Source organism: Camponotus vicinus, unplaced genomic scaffold, assembly GCF_025532165.1.
Source record: "Camponotus vicinus isolate PSW18456_S1 unplaced genomic scaffold, iyCamVici1.0 SCAF_1, whole genome shotgun sequence".
Lineage (NCBI taxonomy): Eukaryota > Metazoa > Arthropoda > Insecta > Hymenoptera > Formicidae > Camponotus > Camponotus vicinus.
In genome coordinates, this window is record NW_028141945.1 from 20,520,376 (window position 1) to 20,542,958 (window position 22,583).

Below are 22,583 nucleotides of genomic sequence, written 5' to 3' on the forward strand. Positions count from 1 at the left end.
GTAGAAATATGTAAACCTAGTTAGAAATAATTTCCGGAAAGTATATTTTAGTAATATTTTTCTCCATATTAAATTACACTTTATAAATATTTCTTGTCCTCAAAGTATATATTAAAAGATTTTATCTCAATTGTCATTAAAATTAAAAAAGTTGCATTTTTTATATAATATAGGCAAAAGATACTAATTTTTCTAAATTATATTTTTCAAATATATTTTCTAATTGTTTTTGAATTACTTACGTAAACAGATTTACTTTATTTCCCGCAAGGTTACAAGATTGCATATATATAAATTTCTTTCCTAACAAATCTAAAATATTTTTTATACTTAACGCGTTTATTACGAAGACTCATATGAATAAAATATATTTTCCTAGGACATGTCCTAGAATTATATTTTAAATATATTATTTAGCAATTAAAGTGAAATGTCCCGAAATAATGCGTTCAAATTTTAGTTTATATATCATGAGTTTACTTCGAGGTCATATTTTATATAATTTATGTATACTTTGAGGACATATCAAATATAATATAATTAAAAACTATTTTGGGGGAATCGAATATATTGTGAAAACATTTATAGTTTGAAGATATATACGTAATTCGAAAATCTCTAACTTTAACTTCAAATATTTTTTAATTATATTTGATATGTCCTCAAAGTATACATAAATTATATAAAATATGACCTCGAAGTAAACTCACGATATATAAACTAAAATTTGAATGCATTATTTCGGGACATTTCACTTTAATTGCTAAACAATATGTTTAAAATATAATTCTAGGACATGTCCTAGGAAAATATATTTTATTCATATGAGTCTTCGTAGTAAACGCGTTAAGTATAAAAAATATTTTGGATTTGTTAGGAAAGAAATTTATATATATGCAATCTTGTAACCTTGCGGGAAATAAAGTAAATCTATTTACGTAAGTAATTCAACAACAATTAGAAAATATATTTGAAAAATATAATTCAAAGTATTCTTTAATTATATTTCATATGTCCTCAAAATATACATAAATTATATAAAAGATGACCTCGAAGTAAGCTCATGATATACAGGGTGAGCCATTTTAATTAACGCACGCAATTATTTCGGAAACAAAGCATTTTAGAGAAAAATGTTTCAGACAAAAGTTGTTTGGTTTCGAGGGGGCCATAAGATGGTATCATTGGTTTGACCTTGAAGAGTTATTTGAAGGTCACATGAAGGTCACCTTCAATTTCTTAAATGGAACCTACTATTTGTCATTGCATATTCTTGTAGCTTATCTCGATAGCTTTCCAAAACACTATAATTAAGTACCTTTTCGTTAAGTACTTTTTGAGTTATGAGGCTTGAAATAATTTCTTAATTTTACATAAACCGTAAAATATCTTGTAAAATATTCATTTTTCGATTACCTTACCTTAATAGTTTTATGTACAAAATAATGAGAGGAATCAATTGGTGTAAAGAAAACACATAGTTATTTCGAAGAAAAAATATGTAATTTGCAATTAACAATTCCATATTTTTTCTTAAAAACAACTATGTGTTTTCTTTACACCAATTGATTCCTCTCATTATTTTGTACGTAAAAGTATTAAGGTAAGATAATCGAAAAATGAATATTTTACAAGATATTTTACGGTTTATGTAAAATTAAGAAATTATTTCAAGCCTCATAACTCAAAAAGTACTTAACAAAAAAGTACTTAATTATAGTGTTTTGGAAAGCACTCGAGATAAGCTACAAGAATATGCAATGACAAATAGTAGGTTCCATTTAAGAAATTGAAGGTGACCTTCATGTGACCTTCAAATAACTCTTCAAGGTCAAACCAATGATACCATCTTATGGCCCCCTCGAAACCAAACAACTTTTGTCTGAAACATTTTTCTCTAAAATGCTTTGTTTCCGAAATAATTGTGTGCGTTAATTAAAATGGCTCACCCTGTATAAACAACGTAAAATTTGAACGTATTATTTTGGGACATCTCACTTTAACTGTGAAATAATATGTTTAAAGTATAATTCGAGGACATGTCCTAGGAAAATACATTTTATTAATGAGTCCTCATAGTAAACATTAAGTATAAAAAATGTTTTAACACTCAAAATATTGTTTTATTTTAAAAAATAACAATTATCCCAAGTTTGGTAGTTTATCTAACATAGTATACAATTAAAAAAATAGGGTGTCCCAAAATATACATTTGACATATATATATATATATATATATATATATCGATTGGTGTAAAGAAAACATATAATTGTTTCGGAGAAAAAATATGTAATTGTTAATTGCAAATTAAATATTTTTTCTCCGAAACAATTATGTGTTTTCTCTACACCAATCGACTTCTCACATTATTTTGTGCATAAAAGTATTAAGGTAAGATAATGGAAAAATGAATATTTTACAAGATATTTTACGGTTCATGTAAAATTAAGAAATTACTTCAAGCCTCATAACTCGAAAAGTACTTAATGAAAAATACTTTATTATAGTGTTTTGGAAAGCTCTCGAGATGAGCTGTAAGAATATGCAATAAAAAGTAGGCGGTTCCATTTAAAAAATTGAAGGTGACCTTCTCGTAACCTTCAAGTAACTATTTAAGGTTAAATTAATGACACCATCTTTTGTCCTCCTTGAAACCATACAACTTTTGTCTGAAACATTTTTGCTGAAAATGTTTTGTTGAAGAATTATCGAGGTGCGTTTTTAAAAATGGAACATCCTGTATATACAAGGTGTCCCATTTTAAATAATACGCTCAAATATCTCCGAAACGGAGGAAAGGAAAAGGGTGATAGAGGGGATAGTGAAGGAGGAACTGGGGAGAAAGGTAGAGATTAGGGGGGTTCGGGAAAGGAGAGGGAGCGCGGGAATGGTTTTGATAACAAGTATGGGGAGTGTGAAGGACAAGAAGGATTTGTTGGAAAGAGGATGGGAAATAAGGAGGAATTGGGGGGTGGGGATAGACGAAGATTTGTCAATGGAGGAAAGGAGGGTAAGATGGAAATTGGTTGAAAGGGCTAGGACGGAGAAGGCAAGGGGAAGGATAGTAGTGACGACGAACAGAAAGATTTGGATTGACGGAAAGGCTTGGGGGTGGGATTTGTTGGGAGAGGAGTGGTATGAGGAGACAGAGGAGGAGAGTGATGGATAGAAGGAAGGGGTGAGAGGGAAAGAGGGGAAGAAGGTAGAAAGTGGAGAGGAGGAAAGGAAGAGGAGGAAGGGGGTAAGAGTAGGGTCAAAAGGGAGAGAATAGGGAGAGAGGGAAAAAGAAAAGGTAGGAAAGGAGGAGAGAGGGCGGAAGGGAATGGAAGGAAGGGGAGGATAGGGGGGGGGGAGTCGATAACTGCTATGGTTTATAAGAATTTTTGTCCTTTTGATTTATTTGATTTTACAGTTAGTCCCGAGGCAGGAGAGATAAAGGAAAGGAAAAGAGGAAGAAGGAGAGGAACGGATGTGAGGAAAGAAGAGAGGCAGGACGGAGGAAGCATAAACAGGAGAAGGAGAGAAGAGAGACTGATGGATGGATAGAGAAAAGGCAAGAAAGGAAGCATGGTGGAAGAAGAAGGGACAGGAGGCAGGAGGGAGAAAAAGGGGGAAGGGAGAGGGAGAACAAGGAGGGGGAGGGTGCGTAGGGAGGGCGAGGGAATGTAGTTTGTAATGGTCGCACAAGGGCCAGGCCGGGGAGGATTAAAGTATATGGTTGTAAGGGGTCGGGTACGCTCCCCGAAAAAGCGCCATGGTGTAAGGGTTTGGGTACGTTCCTGAAAAACGCCCTTTAAACCCCTAGGGGAAATAAAGTATCTATATCTATCTATCTATCTATCTCCGAAACGGTACGTTAAATAAAAAAATGTTTCAAACAAAAGTTGTATGGCGTGAAGGGGGCCATTAGATGGTGACAATAATTTGACCTTGGAGAGTCATTTGAAGGTCACGTGAAGGTCACCGTCAATTTCTTAAATGGAATCCCCTATTTCTTATTGCATATTCTTGTAGCTTATCTCGAGGGCTTTCCGAAACACTATAATAAAATATTTTTCCCTCAAGTACTTTTTGAGTTATAAAGCTTGAAATCATTTCTTAATTTTACATAAACCGTAAAATATCTTGTAAAATATTCATTTTTCGATTATCTTATCTTAATACTTCTATGTATAAAATAATGAGAGGAATCAATTGGTGTAAAGAAAACACATAGTTGTTTCGAAGAAAAAATATGTAATTTGCAATTAACAATTACATATTTTTTCTTAAAAATAACTTATAAAAACTTATAATTTCAAATATCTAAAGAATTTTTTGTTAATTAGAAGCACTTTTACTGTAGACACAGATATAATGCAATTAATAGCGACACAATTTTGGACATTAATATTAAATAATAATAATATTGTTTAACGGTAAGAATATTGCCTAATAATAATAATAATAATAATGCTTAATAACAATTATTATTATCATAATAACCACAATGACACCCATGACCATGAAATTATCAAACATGACTACATATAATGGAGCCAATACTTATCGCACGATAAAATGATATAGTTAAAACGCTTATTAGCAACATTATCACAATAACTACAATGGCACCCATGAAATTATCAAACATGACTAACATATAATGGAGCCAATACTTATCGTACGATAAAATGGTATAGTTGAAACGCTCTAATGACACGTTATAAACTTTTTTCTTTCTTACTTCCATATTATATAAAAAAACTTATATTAAATGCGATGTTAAACTGTACATAATACATAAATAAGTAAAATATAAATAATATTATGTGTAACACTATCGAATATCTAAGTTTAAACAACGTAAGAATAAATTTGTATAAATTAAAATTATAATATAAATATAAAATAACATCGGAATATTTTATACACAATATCTCAAAATATTTATTACATCGTTTTTAATATTCATTTAATTCACGAAGAATTTAAGAGCAAAATTTGCATAAAGTATGCATTATTGTAATCACTGACTTTACAATATAAGTCTAAAGTTTTACAGTCTGAATCTCTCACATTTAATATACTTTTATGTACTTATATGCTTATATACTTACATACTTATATGTATGTTTATTAATTAACTTTTATATATTTATATGTTCATATACTTATATATTTCACAAACAATAGTCTGTCGAATATATATTTTGCTAGTTCCCCTATTACTTCTAATTTTGATGAATTTTTGTTATATGATCCACTTGATTGATTTTGGTCCTTAGTTGACTGACTTGAAATCATTACGATAACCTTCAACATGGGGCAACAATATTTTATCCGCGAATTTTATAAATCAAAAATTAATAATAACGAAGAAATGTAAAATAATGGCATATAAGTTAAAAAATATCAGTTATATTAATAAATCTATTAATAATAAATCCAAATATTCTTAAATCCATGTTTATTATTGGACACATTTATAATAATAGAGCGCTTTCAGGACATGATTCGATGATGGAGAAGTATTAACATTTAAATTTATAGAATTTAAGATAGATTTCATATTCTTTGTATATTTGACATTTTGACTACGCTTAATTCGATTAATTTGCAATATTTTCTTAATATTACAGACCTTATATATAACGTAAAATAACATTTTAAATAAGTATAGTATTAAAATTTAATAAAATAATAAAGATAAATGAGCATTTTAACGTGCATTGTCTTTTTATATATTATTACTAAAACTGAGTCTATTATTGTTCGAGAATTATAAATTTGTTTATAACATAGGAGCATTTTATAATTCATTCAACAGCTTATTTTCGTTACGAAATGATATTTAATAATTGTAACAGTAACGTCTTATAAAATAAAATCTTTCTTATTTAATGTTTTTACCCTTTACATAAACTGATACTATATTATGATCATTGCCGGAATATATAAATCTTTGGAGTTTTTCCTCGAGTGTATATTCTCTGAAGTTATCCAACGAGCTGTTTCCTGCGTCCAAATCTATGACGAGAGCATCAAATTCTTTGCCTGGCATCAAGTTGCCGACTTTGCTCTCAATCGAAAGTGCTAAACACAGTCAATATACACTTAGATTGAAAATTATAGTATATATTATTATATAAAAAGACATATTTTATTATGATAATTATCGTTTCTAATATGTCGAACCTTACATTTAGCACCTCCTAATGTTGCCATATAGAGAAGACATCTTTATAATCAAATGGTACATAATCATGTCTCGTTAGATGTAGAGAATTGGATACGTGTAAAGCCGATCTCATTTCATCCAAGATGCTGTAACTTGATCCAGCTGAAACATCTGAGAGAAGATACATTTATTATTAACAGTTATAATGAACATTATATCGATTAATTTTGCATTGAATATATGAACATTATATATTGATTAATTATTACATTGAAATGTTGATTAATATTGATTATGAATTTTATATGTCAATATTAATATAAAATTTTTACAAAATAAAATTCTTGCCTGTTCCAAGACCGACATCGATATTATTAGCCTTTAATCTTCGCACATCGCAAAGACCGCTTTTCAGATTTATATTCGAAGATGGACAATGAATTATACCTGTTTCTCGTTTTGCAAGCATGGGAAGTTCACTATCCTCAAGATAGTTTCCGTGTGCTAATATTGTCTGTAAAAGAACATTAAATCTGTTTTATATACATATATTTAGTCGGAATATCTCTATTATACAGGGTGAGTCAAAAGTATGTTTTAAAAATTTGTGAGCGTGTTCCTGGATAAAAAGGAAGAACAAATGTTCATATGAACATATGGTCGCAAATGCTTTGTTGTCGAGATAATGGACATAAATCAGCAGTATCAAATAATGCTTTATTTGAACGTTTACAATTTTGTTATTGTTGTTTATAAGAGATGTTCTACATGTCCTCCATCATTTTCAACACATGCTTGAGCACGACGTCCGCATGACCAAAACCAAACCAAACCACACTACCGACCCAAAAAAAAACAAAAAAACAAAAAAACAAACAACAATAACAAAATTGTAAACGTTCAAATAAAGCATTATTTGATACTGCTGATTTATGTCCATTATCTCGACAACAAAGCATTTGCGACCATATGTTCATATGAACATTTGTTCTTCCTTTTTATCCAGGAACACGCTCACAAATTTTTAAAACATACTTTTGACTCACCCTGTATATGAGAATAATAAATATAATATCTTTCTTTCATCTATTTAATAGATTGACAAAATAAAGTTAAGTCTTGCCTTGTTAGTAAGAAGACCAGCGGATTCAAAAATAGCTGTACATGTGGTTTCTCCGAATACTCTTTTTATTCCTTTTGCCTGGTTTTTAATTTCAGAAATGTGACTCTACAGAAAATGAAAAACATGTTGAATTGATACCAATATGTGATGAATATTACGCGAGTGTAATATACTTGTATATGTAAATCTTTTTCTTTAGCAATCTTTGCTAGAGCTTGCAATAATTCCATGCTGCAGCTCAATGCATGTCTTGGCGTGATAATTGGTCTCACAAGAGGATTCTACAAGAAATTTTGAGTAATATGACGTATTTTTTGTTTACATGAGATTATGTATTAATGTAAAATTTTCTATCTACACACATATATACAGGGTGACCCATTTTAACTTAGGCAGCCAAATAACTCGAAAAATAAGCAAGATAGAGAAAAATGTTTTAGACAAAAGTTGTATGGTTTCGAGGGGGCCATAAGATGGTATCATTGGTTTGACCTTGAAGAGTCATTTGAAGGTCACGTGAAGGTCACTTCAATTTTTTTAAATGGAATACCCTATATATTTTTATACATTCTTGTAGCTTATTTCGAGAGCTTTCCAAAACACTATAATTAAGTACCTTTCCGTTAAGTACTTTTTGAGTTATGATGCTTGAAATAATTTCTTAATTTTACATAAACCGTAAAATATCTTGTAAAATATTCATTTTTCGATTATCTTACCTTAATACTTTTATGTACAAAATAATGAGAGGAATCAATTGGTGTAAAGAAAACACATAGTTGTTTTTAAGAAAAAATATGGAATTGTTAATTGCAAATTACATATTTTTTCTTCGAAACAACTATGTGTTTTCTTTACACCAATTGATTCCTCTCATTATTTTGTACATAAAACTATTAAGGTAAGGTAATCGAAAAATGAATATTTTACAAGATATTTTACGGTTTATGTAAAATTAAGAAATTATTTCAAGCCTCATAACTCGAAAAGTACTTAACGAAAATGTACTTAATTATAGTGTTTTGGAAAGCTCTCGAGATGAGCTACAAGAATGTACAAAAATATATAGGATGTTCCATTTAAAAAAATTGAAGTGACCTTCACGTGACCTTCAAATGACTCTTCAAGGTCAAACCAATGATAACATCTTATGGCCTCCTCGAAACCATACAACTTTTGTCTAAAACATTTTTCTCTATCTTGCTTATTTTTCGAGTTATTTGGCTGCCTAAGTTAAAATGGGTCACCCTGTATATATATATATATAAATAAAATTAGAAAATTATATTATCTTGTCACAATATGCAGGAAATAAAATATAAATTTGCATTTACTCCTATTCGTTCGACAGCTTTTATAAAAGTCATAGTAGTCTCGATTGATTTTTCCGTGCTTTCGTGATATCCATCATTCCGTGGAATGTTCATGTTTGCTTTTCCGATGAAAGCCCGTTGACCAAACTGTGAACACTTCTCCGCGAGAATCGCAGATACCTCGGTATACAAAGATGCAAAATAACATGCTGTTGTTGTACCAGTTTGTATAGTTTGTTTCTGTGTAATAACAATTAAAATAATAATCAAAAGTTAAGAATATTTTAGGTCAAATACAATTATTATTTTATAATAATATACTATATATATTATTTATAGTATTATTTTACATATTATAGTATTATTTTGTATTATTTACATAGCATTATTTTTTATTGTATTGTTTTATATATTATTTATAGCATTATTTTATATTACTATATAAATATTGTTCTTAGATAATATTATTTTAAGATTTTCTTTTACATACCACAACCACCTCAAACACTTGTTCTACAAATTTTTCATCAGTAAACTGCCTCTCCAATGGATAAGTATAGGCCTCCAGCCAGTCTAAGAGAGTTTTTTCGTAACCCAATTCAAGATTCGGAAACTGCACTGCATGAATATGGCAATCGATAAATCCAGGTATTATAAATTGTCCTGGTGATAAATTATTAACTTGGTCTGCATGAAAATCATCTATCTTTTGTCGATCGGTTGTTGGATTTTTCATAACATCAATAATCTGTATATCATATAATACAGATGTTAACAAAAATGTTGTTATTGTTTTATATATTTTATCTATATTAGATGAATTACTAATAAAACAAAAAATAGTAAAAGTAATATATGGAATATGTTAAATACCTTGCCATCTTCGACAAGTATTGCAACCCACTTCTTAAAAATCACTTCTCCATTTTCATCTGCATGAATCATAGGACCGGAAAAAACTTGCCGAACCATTGTGCAGTATTTTTTAAATTATTTCTATTAATTATATAAAATCACCACTGAAACAATGTAATAAAACGTATATTGTCATTTGCTAAAGCTTTAAAATATTTAATATTTTTAAAATATTGCTTTATCTCTATATTTATAAATATATCTTTCTAGTATATGACTATCATGAAATTGATTTTTCGATAAGAAAACTATAAATAACACATTTTTTTCTTATATTTTATCTTCTATTTTCTTATATTATATTTTCTTATATTATTAGCATGTTCTCAAAATTATGTACTCAATCATAATAATAAAAAGATAGATAATTGTGCAAATAACTTTACTTCTATATAAACGTAAAGTAAATAAAAATTTTCATCACTTTCAAATATAATATCAAATACAATATCACTCAATTTTTCACAAACTACTCGATTATAAAGTGTTTCAGTCTTTTAATATCAAAATTATTTAATGAGATATGATATGTGTGTTATCACAGCATGTGATTACTGTAGCAGAGATTATTGGCAATGTAAAAAAACAGTAAAGTTGCAAAACAGCTGATTTGATCTGGAAGAACACATTGCATTTGACTGTGTTCAATATCAGATACATTTATAGTGATTATCTTTTTCGATTATATAGGGGCCGCATGACATATCTTCGGCCCGATTTGCGATCCCTATCCGGGAGATAATCGTAATAATTACAAGATTATTGGGCACCAGATATGAAGAATTGTACCGCACAAAAATTCGCAAATAATGCATACACTAATGTAATCTAATGTAAAAAATATTTTTAAAATATGGGTTAAATTTTATTAATTTAAATACTTACTTATACGTGAGAATTTCATTCCCGTGCAGCATCGTAAGATTGCTATAACATTGCAACAATATTTTTCTGCAAGATTGCATCATTGCAGAAATATTGCGAAATGTTGCTACAATATTGCAGCAACAGTAAAATGTCGGCTTACGGAAATATTACAATGTAACATTGCAGCAATATAGCAATGTAGTATATATGCGATAACACTTTGTGTATATTCATATTTTTAGGTATTCTTAGCGTGATTAAAAAAGCCAATTGAGCCTCGTAATTGCGCCATCTTGTCTCAATTTCCACAGGTACTGTTTCGTCCCAATCAAGTTTGAGTAACCAAAGCTTCTGTATTAAAATTTTTGCGACTATGATGACTGGTCCGAGCAATCCAAGGGGATCAAAAATTCGAGCAACACTCGATAGAATAGTCCTTTTCGTTACTGTGTTGTAAGGTGTTGATTGCTTCACTTGGTATTGCAAGGTGTCGTTGACCGAATGCCACTGTAATCCCAGAGTTGATAGATGCTCACTCTTGCTCAAGGTTAAGCCTGATTGCTCTGATGCTGAATCCGGAATATTCTGAAGCAATTCCTGACAATTCGATGCCCATTTTCTCAATTGGAATCCGCTCTTGGCTAGTATAGCCATCACTTCATCACGGATCTTGAGTGCTAAGTCTAAATCGTTTGCACCAGTTAACAGATCGTCAACATAAAAGTCTGACAATACTGCTGCAGCTCCCAATGGGAAATTTGATCTCTCTATGTGTGCTAATTCTTGCAATGCTCGTATCGATAAGAACGATGCCGATGCGGTGCCATATGTGACCGTTTTGAGCTCAAATGCCCTTATATCTTCCTCTGGATTTGTTCTCCAAAGAATACGCTGATATCGAGTTTGAGATTGCTCAACACGAACTTGCCTATACATCTTCTCTATATCGGCCGTCACAACGTATTGCCAACAACGAAATCGGAAAATTATGTCTAAGAGATCTTGCTGCAAAGTTGGCCCTACCATGAGTGCATCATTGAGCGAAATTCCAGTTGTGGTTTTGCAAGATGCATCAAAAACGACACGCAATTTAGTAGTTGAACTCGCTTCTTTAATGACAGAATGATGCGGTAAGTAATAACCTGTTGTCGATGAGTCATGCTTTTCAACCGATTCCATATGTCCCAATCGTTGGTATTCGTCGAGAAATTCAGTGTATTGATTTCGTAACGTTGGATTTTTATTCAGCTTCCGTTCCAACGCGTAAAATTGACGCAATGCTATATCTTTAGATTCACCAAGTTGCTCGATTATATCCCTTCTAAACGGAAGTTGCACGATGAATCGTCCTTCGTCGTCACGACGATGTGTTTCCACAAAGTGCTGTTCACAGAGTTTCTCTTCAGCTGTAAGAGTAATTCGTTTAGGACATTGTTCCTGCTCCCAGAATCTTGTGAGGCTTGCGTCAAGTTGTTGGTTTGTAATGAGGTTGCAATGTGTCGGCATTCGCTTCTGTCTCGTGGATTCACTTGAGCCACCTAATATCCAACCGAAAAGCGTTTTTTGGAGAACTGGACGCTCAGATGTGGCCTTAATTTGTCCGACACACAAACTTTCCCAGAAAATTGTAGCTCCAATAAGCATGTCAATGTCATCTGAAATATGGAATTTGGGATCCGCTAACCTTAGATTTTGCGGAATATCTAAGCTTAATTTGTTGCATGATACCGATGGAAGCCTGTCTGTGATACGCTTCAATATAAGGCAATCCGCTTCCCTGCGAAATGAATAATGTCTTGAATTAATCGTGACCTTTGTGATATTTCGGGCGAGACTCATTGCTTGATTTACTCCCACAATAGGAATGTTTACAGTGTGGCACGGTAATCTCAATTTCTTCGCCAATGTTTCCGTTATCAAATTGGATTGGGAACCAGGATCAAGAAGGGCACGGCATGAATGAGCATTCTCGTCTACGTCTAACACCTGAATGATCGCAGTCGATAGCCATACTTGACCATTGTGGTCCTCAGGACGAATTGCACTCGTGACTATTGAAGATTGAGCTATTGCTTCTCCTTGCTTGGACTCCTTTTGCAATTCGCCTTGATCCTCAGATGATGCGAAATGTAGCAACGTGTTATGCCGCTTACCACAAGTTTTACATCCACGCGAAGAACAATTTTTAGCCTGATGCGATGTGGATCTCAAACAATTCAAACATAACTTGCTGTCTCTAACAGCCTTTGATCTGGCCTGAACGCTCATTTTTAATAACGTGTCACACATGAATACAAAATGCTCACCTTTACAAATAGGACATTTTTTACCTTGGACCGCAGCGTTTGCAGAAACTAATCTCACTTGGCGCTGTTTGCTTGCAGTGACTGACGTGCTTGACGGTAGCGCCTTTCTTTGAATTATTTCTAGCGTATGGCACCTATGTTCCAAAAAGTCTATTAACTCCTGAAGTGTCGGAATGTTCGGTTCCTTCAAACTGTTTTCCCATTCTCGATTAGTAACTACATCGAGTTTACTCGTGATCAAATACACAAGAAGATCATCCCATTCGCCTGTGGAACAACCGAGAGCTCGCAGGGCACGTTTATGTTTTAGAGTACCGTCGATGAGAGATCGTAGAGATGAATGATTTTCCTTTGACACTGTGGGCAACTCAAACATTGCCTTTATATGTTTTTGAACAATTAGTCGTTTATTGTCGTATCTTTGGCGCAGCATCTGCCATGCTTCTAAGTAATTGTCCGCAGAAACCTCTAGAGATTGTATAACATCGGCGGCCTCACCTCGGAGCGATGATCTCAAATAATGGAATTTTTGAATGCTTGGAATGGCTTCCACATCATGTATGAGTGACTGGAAAGTATCGTGGAATGGATACCATTCTTCATATCCTCCTGAAAAAGTCGGCAATTCAATTTTCGGCAATCGCAAATTATTATTAACTTCATGCCGATGCGCTCGCTCATCTTCTCGTGGCGGCGCGACAACTTCGGCGGGCGTGCGAGATAATATAAGTTCGTCAAATCGCGAAATAATATCAAAATATGCATCCTCGAAAAGTTTTCTTTCTTCGTGCATGAGCTCCTCATCTGTCGCGAGATCTATCGTTGTTTGGACTTTATCGAACTCATCCCATGTTGCTTCTATCTTTTGTTTACGTTGATGTATTTGTGATAAGATAGCGGTGATTGCATCGTCAGAATCGAGAAATGTGCGAGCTCGCGTGAGAGCACTCTTAATCGCCCCGCGTTTTATTCTAGCCTTCTTTAATTCGGCTTCTGCCATTACAACGAAACAATAGTTTTTTTTTTAGATGTAATAAAGACGAGAATATGACGTGATTCACCAGAATGTCCACAAGAAAGAAAAGATGGCCGTTGTATCGTCGTCAAGGACGAGAATATGATGCGACTTACCAATATGTCCGCAAGGAAAAAATGGCCGTCGACGATCGTCGTTATGTCGTCGAGAATCGTCGATACTTGTGCTGATTCACAATGCTTGTGTTACGTAGCCTTGCTACTCGGTTTGCTGCTGTAGATAATACGTCTGCTGTAACGCCTATGCCACAGATATTCACAGACACGCTCCGTGATTCTCAAGAAGAAAATGCCGTTTGTGTTGATATTTCTGAATATTTGCCAATATTCGTCAAATTATTCGATAATGTATCCGGTACGATCCGGCTCGAAGGACCATGTTCCATGTATGGGTGAAATGGCTGTGTTTACAATAAATCACGAGCCCACTTTCTTGTTGGTTTGATATGCATATTTATTTTTAATTAATTAACAAAGAAACAGTCTTGTTTGCTCTATGCCATGAGGCCGACTGACTAGGCGACATAACTGCCACCACGCAGGGGCAGTCAAAAACAAAAGGTAGTGAGCGCGGTCAGTGCATCGTGCCCCTGATAGTTGATTTTTGATCGGCAGCTAGGCATGAATACTGCATAAGAGAGGATCAAACAACAACGAAATTACAAAATGCAATCCAGTAAGAAATTATGTTGAAAAGAGATGAATCAACAACTTTTTAATCAAAGAGATCAGTTGATATAGATATAAAATTTTGATTAGAGATTTTTGTGTCCTTTAAATTAGATCTCTATAAAACGTTTATTTAAAGATCTATTAACCGTTTATGAAACCTTTATTTTTTATTAAATAGAAATATATGACTATCTTACATACACTTGGATAGAAAAAATAGAAATAAATAAATAAATAATTTTATATTAAATCTTTATTTTTTGATTATCATCGTATGTCTTTATTATTGCAACCTGCAACCTATTATTACTTAACTTGCTCTATCATAAATAAAAATTTTCGTTCGCGTTTTATTCTAAGAAACGAAACTCGTAAATTTTAGACATGAGCAACAAAATATTACGAGAGTAATCTCAAATTATTGTGTATGAATCAATCGGACCGCACGTCTCTAAGAAAGAATTGTACACATCTACCGAGAACGCACATAATCGATTCGTTCTTGAATGATACTTAATGAACTTGAACGCCTTATGGCAAGCGATATCTTCCGCAATAATCGATTTATTGTATGTTGTTTTGGTAGAGGTTGACAAGAAACGTTCGCATATAATGCATAGATTAATCGCGAAATGGATAGAAGAATAATTTCGAAGTACAATGTCTTTTGGTTGTAAAATTGTGAACTTATGATAAGTTGTTTTCTTATAACTGTAGTGCGATTAATTATTTCTTTCAAAAATTTTTCCATAAAATTTACTCGGAGGCTCGTTTAGACAAAAATAAAATAAGATTAAGAGTGATGTTTTTGAAGTCAGTTATTTTGATTTTTAACATCAGATAAAATTTAAAATTCACTCGATGAGACAGATTTTATAATCGCAACAAAATTATATGATGTGGAGATATTTATATTCATCAAATTCTAACAGAAAGATAAGAAGATTATATTATATTAATGTGATATTAAGAAATAAATTTCTTTATAAGAATTAAGAAATTAATTTATTCACACACTATATATTCATACATCTGCGAATAAATATGCGATTTAGTATCTAATAAAATATTATAGAAAAATTTAAAAAATTCCAAAAGCTAAACGGATTATTTGGCACAGTCTTCCATCTTTCTTTCTTTCCTTCTTTTTTTAATTTGACATCATTTGGTTGTGAAATGATTAGAAATACAATAAAATTTTCAGTATTTAAGTTAAAACAAAGAAAAAATAAAGGAAGATTATAGGAAAGATCTGAAAATCTAGGAAGATAATTCCCTAAGCACTTTTGTTAAAAAAAGAAAATAGGATTTTTTCAAGCGAAAGGTTTGTATGTGGAGTAATTTAATATCTACAGAATTACAACACATTATTTTCCTTTGTTGACAATCAGCTTTATTCAACTGACCAAAAAAATTTATATGATATGCTGTTTAACATTTATTTACTGAAATTCACTTATTTTATTATGTTTAACATATTTATAGACAAAAATTTTAGGGACAAAAGTCAAAGGAATGACATAGACGATGGGAGGTAATCACAAAGAAAAGAAAATATGGCACAAATAAATGAATCATTTCCTTCTGAGTTGTTTCCGTCTGATAAACCAGAGTCGGACTGACTTGATTCGTTTTCTTCTGAAGAACCAAAGTCGGACTGACTTGAAACAGTCGATATCATTCCGATAGCCATCATTATCATGAAAGCAAATATAAGTTTCATCTGCGAATGTTATAAATCAAAAATTAATAATAACGAAGAAATACAAGATAATAATACAAAAATTAAAAAATATTCCACAATTATATTATGAAATCTATTAATATTAAATTTAAGTATTATTGATTTTCATGTTTATTGGACATTATTTATTTAATGATAGAGTGCTCTTAGGAGGTGACTCGATAATGAAGAAGACTCAAATTTGTAGAATATAAGACAGATAACATATTGTTCGTATATTTAATGTTGCTTAAATCGATTAATTTGCAATATTTTTTTATATTATATTATATATACAGGGTGTTCCATTTTAACTTTGCCATCGAAATATCTCGTAAAGTCTAAAAGATACGAAAAAATATTTCAGATAAAAGTTGTATGGTTTCGAGGGGGACTTAAGATAGTGTTATTGGTTTGACCTTGAAAAGTCGTTTGAAGGTCACGAGAAGGTTACCTTCAATTTTTTTAATAGAACCCCCTATTTTTTATTACATATTCTTGTAGCTTATCTCGAGAGCTTTCCAAAACACTATAATAAAGTATTTCTTCATTGAGTACTTTTCGAGTTATGAGGCTTGAAATAATTTCTTAATTTTACATAAACCGTAAAATATCTAGTAAAATATTCATTTTTTGATTATCTTACCTTAATACATTTATGTACAAAATAATGAGAGGAATCAATTGGTATAAAGAAAAAAACATTGTTGTTTAAAAAAAAAATGTAATTGCAATTAACAATTACATATTTTTTCTCCGAAACAATTATATGTTTTCTTTACACCAATTAATTCCTCTCATTATTTTGTACATAAAAGTATTAAGGTAAGATAATCGAAAAATGAATATTTTACAAGATATTTTATGGTTTATGTAAAATTAAGAAATTATTTCAAGCCTCATAACTCGAAAAGTACTCAATGAAGAAATACTTTATTATAGTGTTTTGGAAAGCCCTCGAGATAAGCTACAAGAATATGCAATAAAAAGTAGGAAGTTCCATTTAAGAAATTGACGGTGACCTTCATGTGACCTTCAAATGACTCTCCAAGGTCAAATCACTGCCACTATCTGATAACCCCCTTTAAGCCATACAACTTTTGTCTGAAACATTTTTGTCTTAAACTTATGAATTTTGAGATATTTCAGTGCGTAGATTAAAATGGCCTACCCTGTATATGTATACCCCAAAAACTTACCTTTTTAAAAAAAGGGCGCCAAGTTCATGCACTAATTGTATCCAACTGTCATATTGTCTACAAAAGTAGTGATATAAAAAAATTGCGCCAACTAAGAATAAAAATTTGTACAAGATAAATAGAAGTACAAGGAAGAAAACTTGTACAAGTTAAATAGAAATATTTTAATCGAAAACATTGTTATACAAAATAGTTGCTTTAATTTTCAAAAATAATAATATTAAAAAATTAAAAATTTATTTAAAAATTGAAAACTGAAAATTAATATAAAACAAAAAAGTAAAAAAAATTTCAATTAAAAAAACTTGGCGCTGCTAATAAAATTGGCATATATTCCAATTAAATATATATTTAACAGCAAATATAATTGCTAAACATTTATTATTAACTCTCTTAAAATCTTCTGGATCTTCAATTAATAATTTAATTATTATAATTCTTATATTATTTTCACAAATTATACTTCTTGCTTTAGAAATTTCTATGAGATTTATTCAAGCTTATGTTTTTTCTATTTTATCAACTTTATATATTATGGAAATCTAAAAGATTGGAATATATTCCAATTATTAGTTTAACATTTAAATTTAATGTCCTAATTTCTTTAATTAATTTATATTGATTTACATTTGGAAATTTAGACTTTTAAGCTGAACAATACATTAGTAAAATTGGCAGCGCCAAGTTTTTTTAATTAAAATTTCTTTTTTCTTTTTTGTTTTATATTAATTTTCAGTTTTCAATTTTTAAATAAATTTTTAATTTTTTAATATTATTATTTTTGAAAATTAAAGCAACTATTTTGTATAACAATGTTTTCGATTAAAATATTTCTATTTAACTTGTACAAGTTTTTTTCCTTGTACTTCTATTTATCTTGTACAAATTTTTATTCTTAGTTGGCGCAATTTTTTTATATCACTACTTTTGTAGACAATATGACAGTTGGATACAATTAGTGCATGAACTTGGCGCCCTTCTTTTACCTTTTTTTAAAAAGGTAAGTTTTTGGGGATTATATCACTTCTTTTTTAGTCTAATTTGCTAAGAGATAATATATTAAAAAAAAATATATATATACATATATATATATATATATATATATATATATGTATATTTTTTTAAATATATAAGCAAATTATATAAAAATATATATAGAATAAGTATATATAATATATATTTTATATATATATATATATATATATATATATATAATTATATTTTATATATTTATATTTGGCTTGTAAAATAGATATATTTATTTACTTTACGCTCCAATTATCATACCTTACTGGCTCTTGCGAATTTTTAATAAATAATTTTATTATTTTTTATTTAACTTGCACTTTATTATTTATCACTACTCAAAATGCGGTTAATGATACATGTCACTAATGACACATGTCATTAATATTGCAAATATCGCAAATAGCGTCATTAGCGCAATCTTCCGTCGAGAGTAGGAAATGTACGTTTTCTCTTTCTATGTAGTTGTGTACGTGTACGTTGATGACGATGATAATGGTAAAGACGTTTCTTAATTGAAAATTTTCATATTTCGACTTTGCGTTATGATATCTCCGTTTATAGATCACGCAGCACAAAAATAAAGATACTTTCTTTATACAATTCAAACTCGCTCTGTCGATTAAGGCTAGTAAGAATTCGATCCGTTCAGCCGTTATTGAAATCCGATAATCTGAGTTACTCTTAACAGTCCGACTCGCGTATAGATACACGGAGTGCCGCGCTAATGCTTCGCATGAACTTGGCGCGAGACACTACCGTGTCTCTTGATATATATATATATATATATATATTGTGACGTCGCCGTCCCGAGGCGCGTCCATCCGCCCCGGAAATCTTCACGGGGCGCGAGCCGAGCGGCCGCGCCAGAAAAAGATTGCGAGAGCCGTATCGAAATCTCCGGAGAGACGAGCCATTATCCTTTTTCGCGCTAGTATTAATTATTTTTTTTGTATCATTTTTGTACGTCGGGCAACCCGCCGGAGGGAAACCAGAAGAGGCCCAAGAGGAATCATTACGACAGCCGATACGACAACGCCGGAGGAACAGAGTCGCGGGTGGATTTCGCCCCCTTCAAGTAAAGGAAGGAAATCATCTGTCTTGTGGGCCGAAATAACCGGGCCGGATCGGCGCCACCCTCAGAGGAGAGAGGACGGAAAATCTACCTCCGGACGATCGTAGATAACAGGATCGCCGAAAGTCAGCATTTTTAAAGTATCGGGGCCGTTACGACCCCCGATACGGCGTTGTCGCGGGGCGCAGTAATACCTCGCGTGTCGCGGCGCTATTGGCCGCTAATCCGCGCACCCCTGCGCGCAGAATTGACGCCGCTATCGACCCTGGATCGCGAGATCCAGGGACTCACTCTGGTGCGGGCGCTCTCAGCTTGTAGTCGTTCTGCGAAACGTATTTTGTCGTTGTCGTTTTGTGTGTCGCAGCCGAGGTTGTCGAGAGGACGAGACCGAGGATCATCCCCTGTCAACGGGAGCGAGTATCGGTGAGGTTGCCCATCGCTATTTTGTACGCCACGTACGCGATTCCGTCCGCGGACCGGCCGTTCTGTCGCCGTCGCCATTTTCGTGTCTCGTTGTCGCTCGGGCATTATACCGAGCTCGCGATTTTCGTGTATTTCGGGCGACCGGAGACAAGCGACCGAGGCATCAAGGACGATCGTAACGTAGGCCGTAGCTGATAAGGAACCGTTCGTCTCTCTCCGGGATTCGGGGTGTCGTAAAACGCGTAGTGACCGGCTCTCGTATATCGACCACGTGCGCGGTAAATCGCGGGGAATGCGTTCGCTATCCGTGCTGTCGAAAAGAGTTGTCGAAACCGCGTAAGACATCCCCGCAACCGATCTCCGGGTAATTTTCGTCTGCAATTAGCGTATATGTGAGTGTGTGACCGTATGAGTGTGACGACGTGGCAAATGTCGTGCTGTCCTTGTCGCTCTTGATACTGGTACGAATTGCGTTTATTGCGTGGTATTTGCGTGGTATTTGTCGTACGTTGGAGTGTGTCGCGGTGCATAATAGATTAAGAAAGTGTCGAAATTCGAGGGTTTCGCGTAGATAGAAAGCGTTACGCCGAAAAGAGGCGAAGCGGCGTCCGACGGCTATCGAATTCCGAGTGAATCGATCTTGCTCGTAGCAAGCGAGATTTTTCGTCTTCGCAAATCGCTTGATTACTATCGCTCAATTATTAACCTCATTTCAAACATAGTGCTGTCGATTAAAAGAGCGAGTAACAAAGGGAATAGATCTGTTAAATGCGTCCTCGAGGAGATTGTCGAAATTTCCGTTACGCTCTCGAAACGCCGTTCGGTTTCGCAAAGTCCGGCCATAAAAACGGGCCTGGAGGACGATAAATATCTTTCTTATGATCTCGATTTCGTATTGCTATTGTTATCACCGCTGTCGATCTGTTGTACGTTATTTCAAATTTTCGCATTTATGTTAAACTCAGTTATATTTCGTTAATTCAGTCTCGCTAATTTATGTCATTATTACTATTTCTTTCTAGAACTTGTTATTTCTTTCCCTTTATATTCTTTTCTATTATATTTCTTTTATTTAAATAAATTTGTTACATTCTCTTTTATATTAAATTCGCGTAATTTATTTGAGTGTTCGTTTCTCGTGTGTGTTAAATTCCGTTGTGTTCGTCAATTTTCGTAATCACCGACAGCTTCGTATAAAATAATTCTAGATCCTTTTCAACGGACCCTGCCCCTCTACCGTTAGGTGAGCTGGTCGGCCCGTGGCGAAACAGGCTAACGTTCTTCGCGTTATTCTGACGATTTTGCGAACTGATACGTGGAAGACCGTATCTGGCGCCCATCTTCGAGATTTCGAGACGGCCTTCGCTTCGCCGCGGCGCGCGCGAGAACGCCCTCCATCTTAGTTCCTCCGAGCGCGAGTATCTCTATCCACCTTGTGTCTTTTTTTTGACGGCGTTTTCGCTCCCCATTAACATCCTCCTCTCCAACACCCGAGGAGGATCGAAAAATTAAAAATAAAAAGACGTCGCAATATATATATATATATATATATAAGTTTCTTTTGTATGTAGCGTAAAATAACAATTTGAATAGATATAGTATTAAAATTTAATAAAATAATAAAGTGTTAAAATAAAAAGAACATCTACAAGTATACTGTTTTGTTATATATTTTTACTAAAGCTAAGTCTATTAAATATTTTTATATTTTTAATTTTGAATAATTAAAGATGAAATAAAGTCTTTTAAAGAGTTTTAAATACTTTATCTACCCTAAAAACAAGAGCTATTGAATAATTTCGATAGATATAAAAGACATAGTTTTAAAATATTTCACTTTTAGACGTAGATTCTTTTTTATTTATCTTTAAACATACGATTATAAAGTAGCTTAAAATTATTCTCTTTATAGGAATAAAACTAATAGTAACAAAATATTAACGAAAAAATGTTTTGATTTGAAAGATCTTGAAACATAAGAATTTGAGGAATATTATTCAATTTATTTACAATAATGAGATGTAAATAAGCTCCCACATATTTTGGGTATGTGTGCAAATTTTAAAACTTCGATAACTTATATAATAATAATTAATAATGCGTATTTTTGAATTTAGATATATTATTTAAATATTTCAGAAAATAATAGTTTATAATTTTATTAAAAATTCTAATTTTTCTCTTTCTTTCTTGTTATTCTTTCTTAAAAATTATTTTAAATATAATTCTAAAAATTTGATCCATTTTTTTCGTGATTAATTAATTAATTTAATATCATCTGTCCAATTCAATTGTGCACTGAAATACATTTTCACTTGTTTTTATTTCACTAATTTTGACAAAAATATATATTAAAGAATATACATATAAGTATATATGTGTGTGTATGTGTGTGTAAAATAGAGATAAAGAATAAGATATACTAATGGATAGTTTATTGATTTGATAGATATTGTGATAGAGAGTTTATGATTCGGAATATCTTTATTTTCTATATATTTTTTAAAGAGAATTATTTATATTAGAATTAGTTTATTGAAAATAAATGATTATTTTGTTTAAAAAAGTGCACATTTAAGTTAAAATCATCTAATAGAATTCAACGTATATAACTTATATATTTGATACTCACTTTTAATTCTTCTTCGACAAATTTGTAATACAAATTTCAAGTTAAATTGCAATGAAAAGTTGCACGTTAAATTTTGCTACACAATGACATACCAATATTCAGTTCTGTATTTA

The 22,583-nt window shown here is 32.1% G+C and overlaps 1 protein-coding gene, 1 long non-coding RNA gene and 1 pseudogene across 3 annotated transcripts; all 3 read right to left on the reverse strand.

Annotated features, from left to right (window-relative positions):
• Positions 1 to 4,451: 4,451 nt before the first annotated feature.
• On the reverse strand, positions 4,452 to 10,539 carry LOC145959441 (guanine deaminase-like; annotated as a pseudogene). Its single transcript, XR_014435035.1, has 9 exons — positions 10,398 to 10,539; positions 9,471 to 9,616; positions 9,088 to 9,345; positions 8,619 to 8,837; positions 7,458 to 7,565; positions 7,285 to 7,389; positions 6,510 to 6,675; positions 6,184 to 6,332; positions 4,452 to 6,076 (listed from the first exon to the last, which is right to left on the reverse strand). The product of XR_014435035.1 is annotated as a guanine deaminase-like (transcript).
• On the reverse strand, positions 10,536 to 13,685 carry LOC145959486 (uncharacterized). Its single transcript, XM_083078358.1, has one exon. It carries the CDS (start codon positions 13,683 to 13,685, stop codon positions 10,536 to 10,538), a length of 3,150 nt encoding a protein of 1,049 aa, XP_082934484.1.
• Positions 13,686 to 15,759: 2,074 nt separating this feature from the next.
• On the reverse strand, positions 15,760 to 22,571 carry LOC145959444 (uncharacterized). The gene is made up of 2 exons (XR_014435036.1): positions 22,471 to 22,571; positions 15,760 to 16,115 (listed from the first exon to the last, which is right to left on the reverse strand). It is a non-coding gene; the product is annotated as an uncharacterized LOC145959444 (long non-coding RNA).
• Between the last annotated feature and the right edge of the window lie 12 nt (positions 22,572 to 22,583).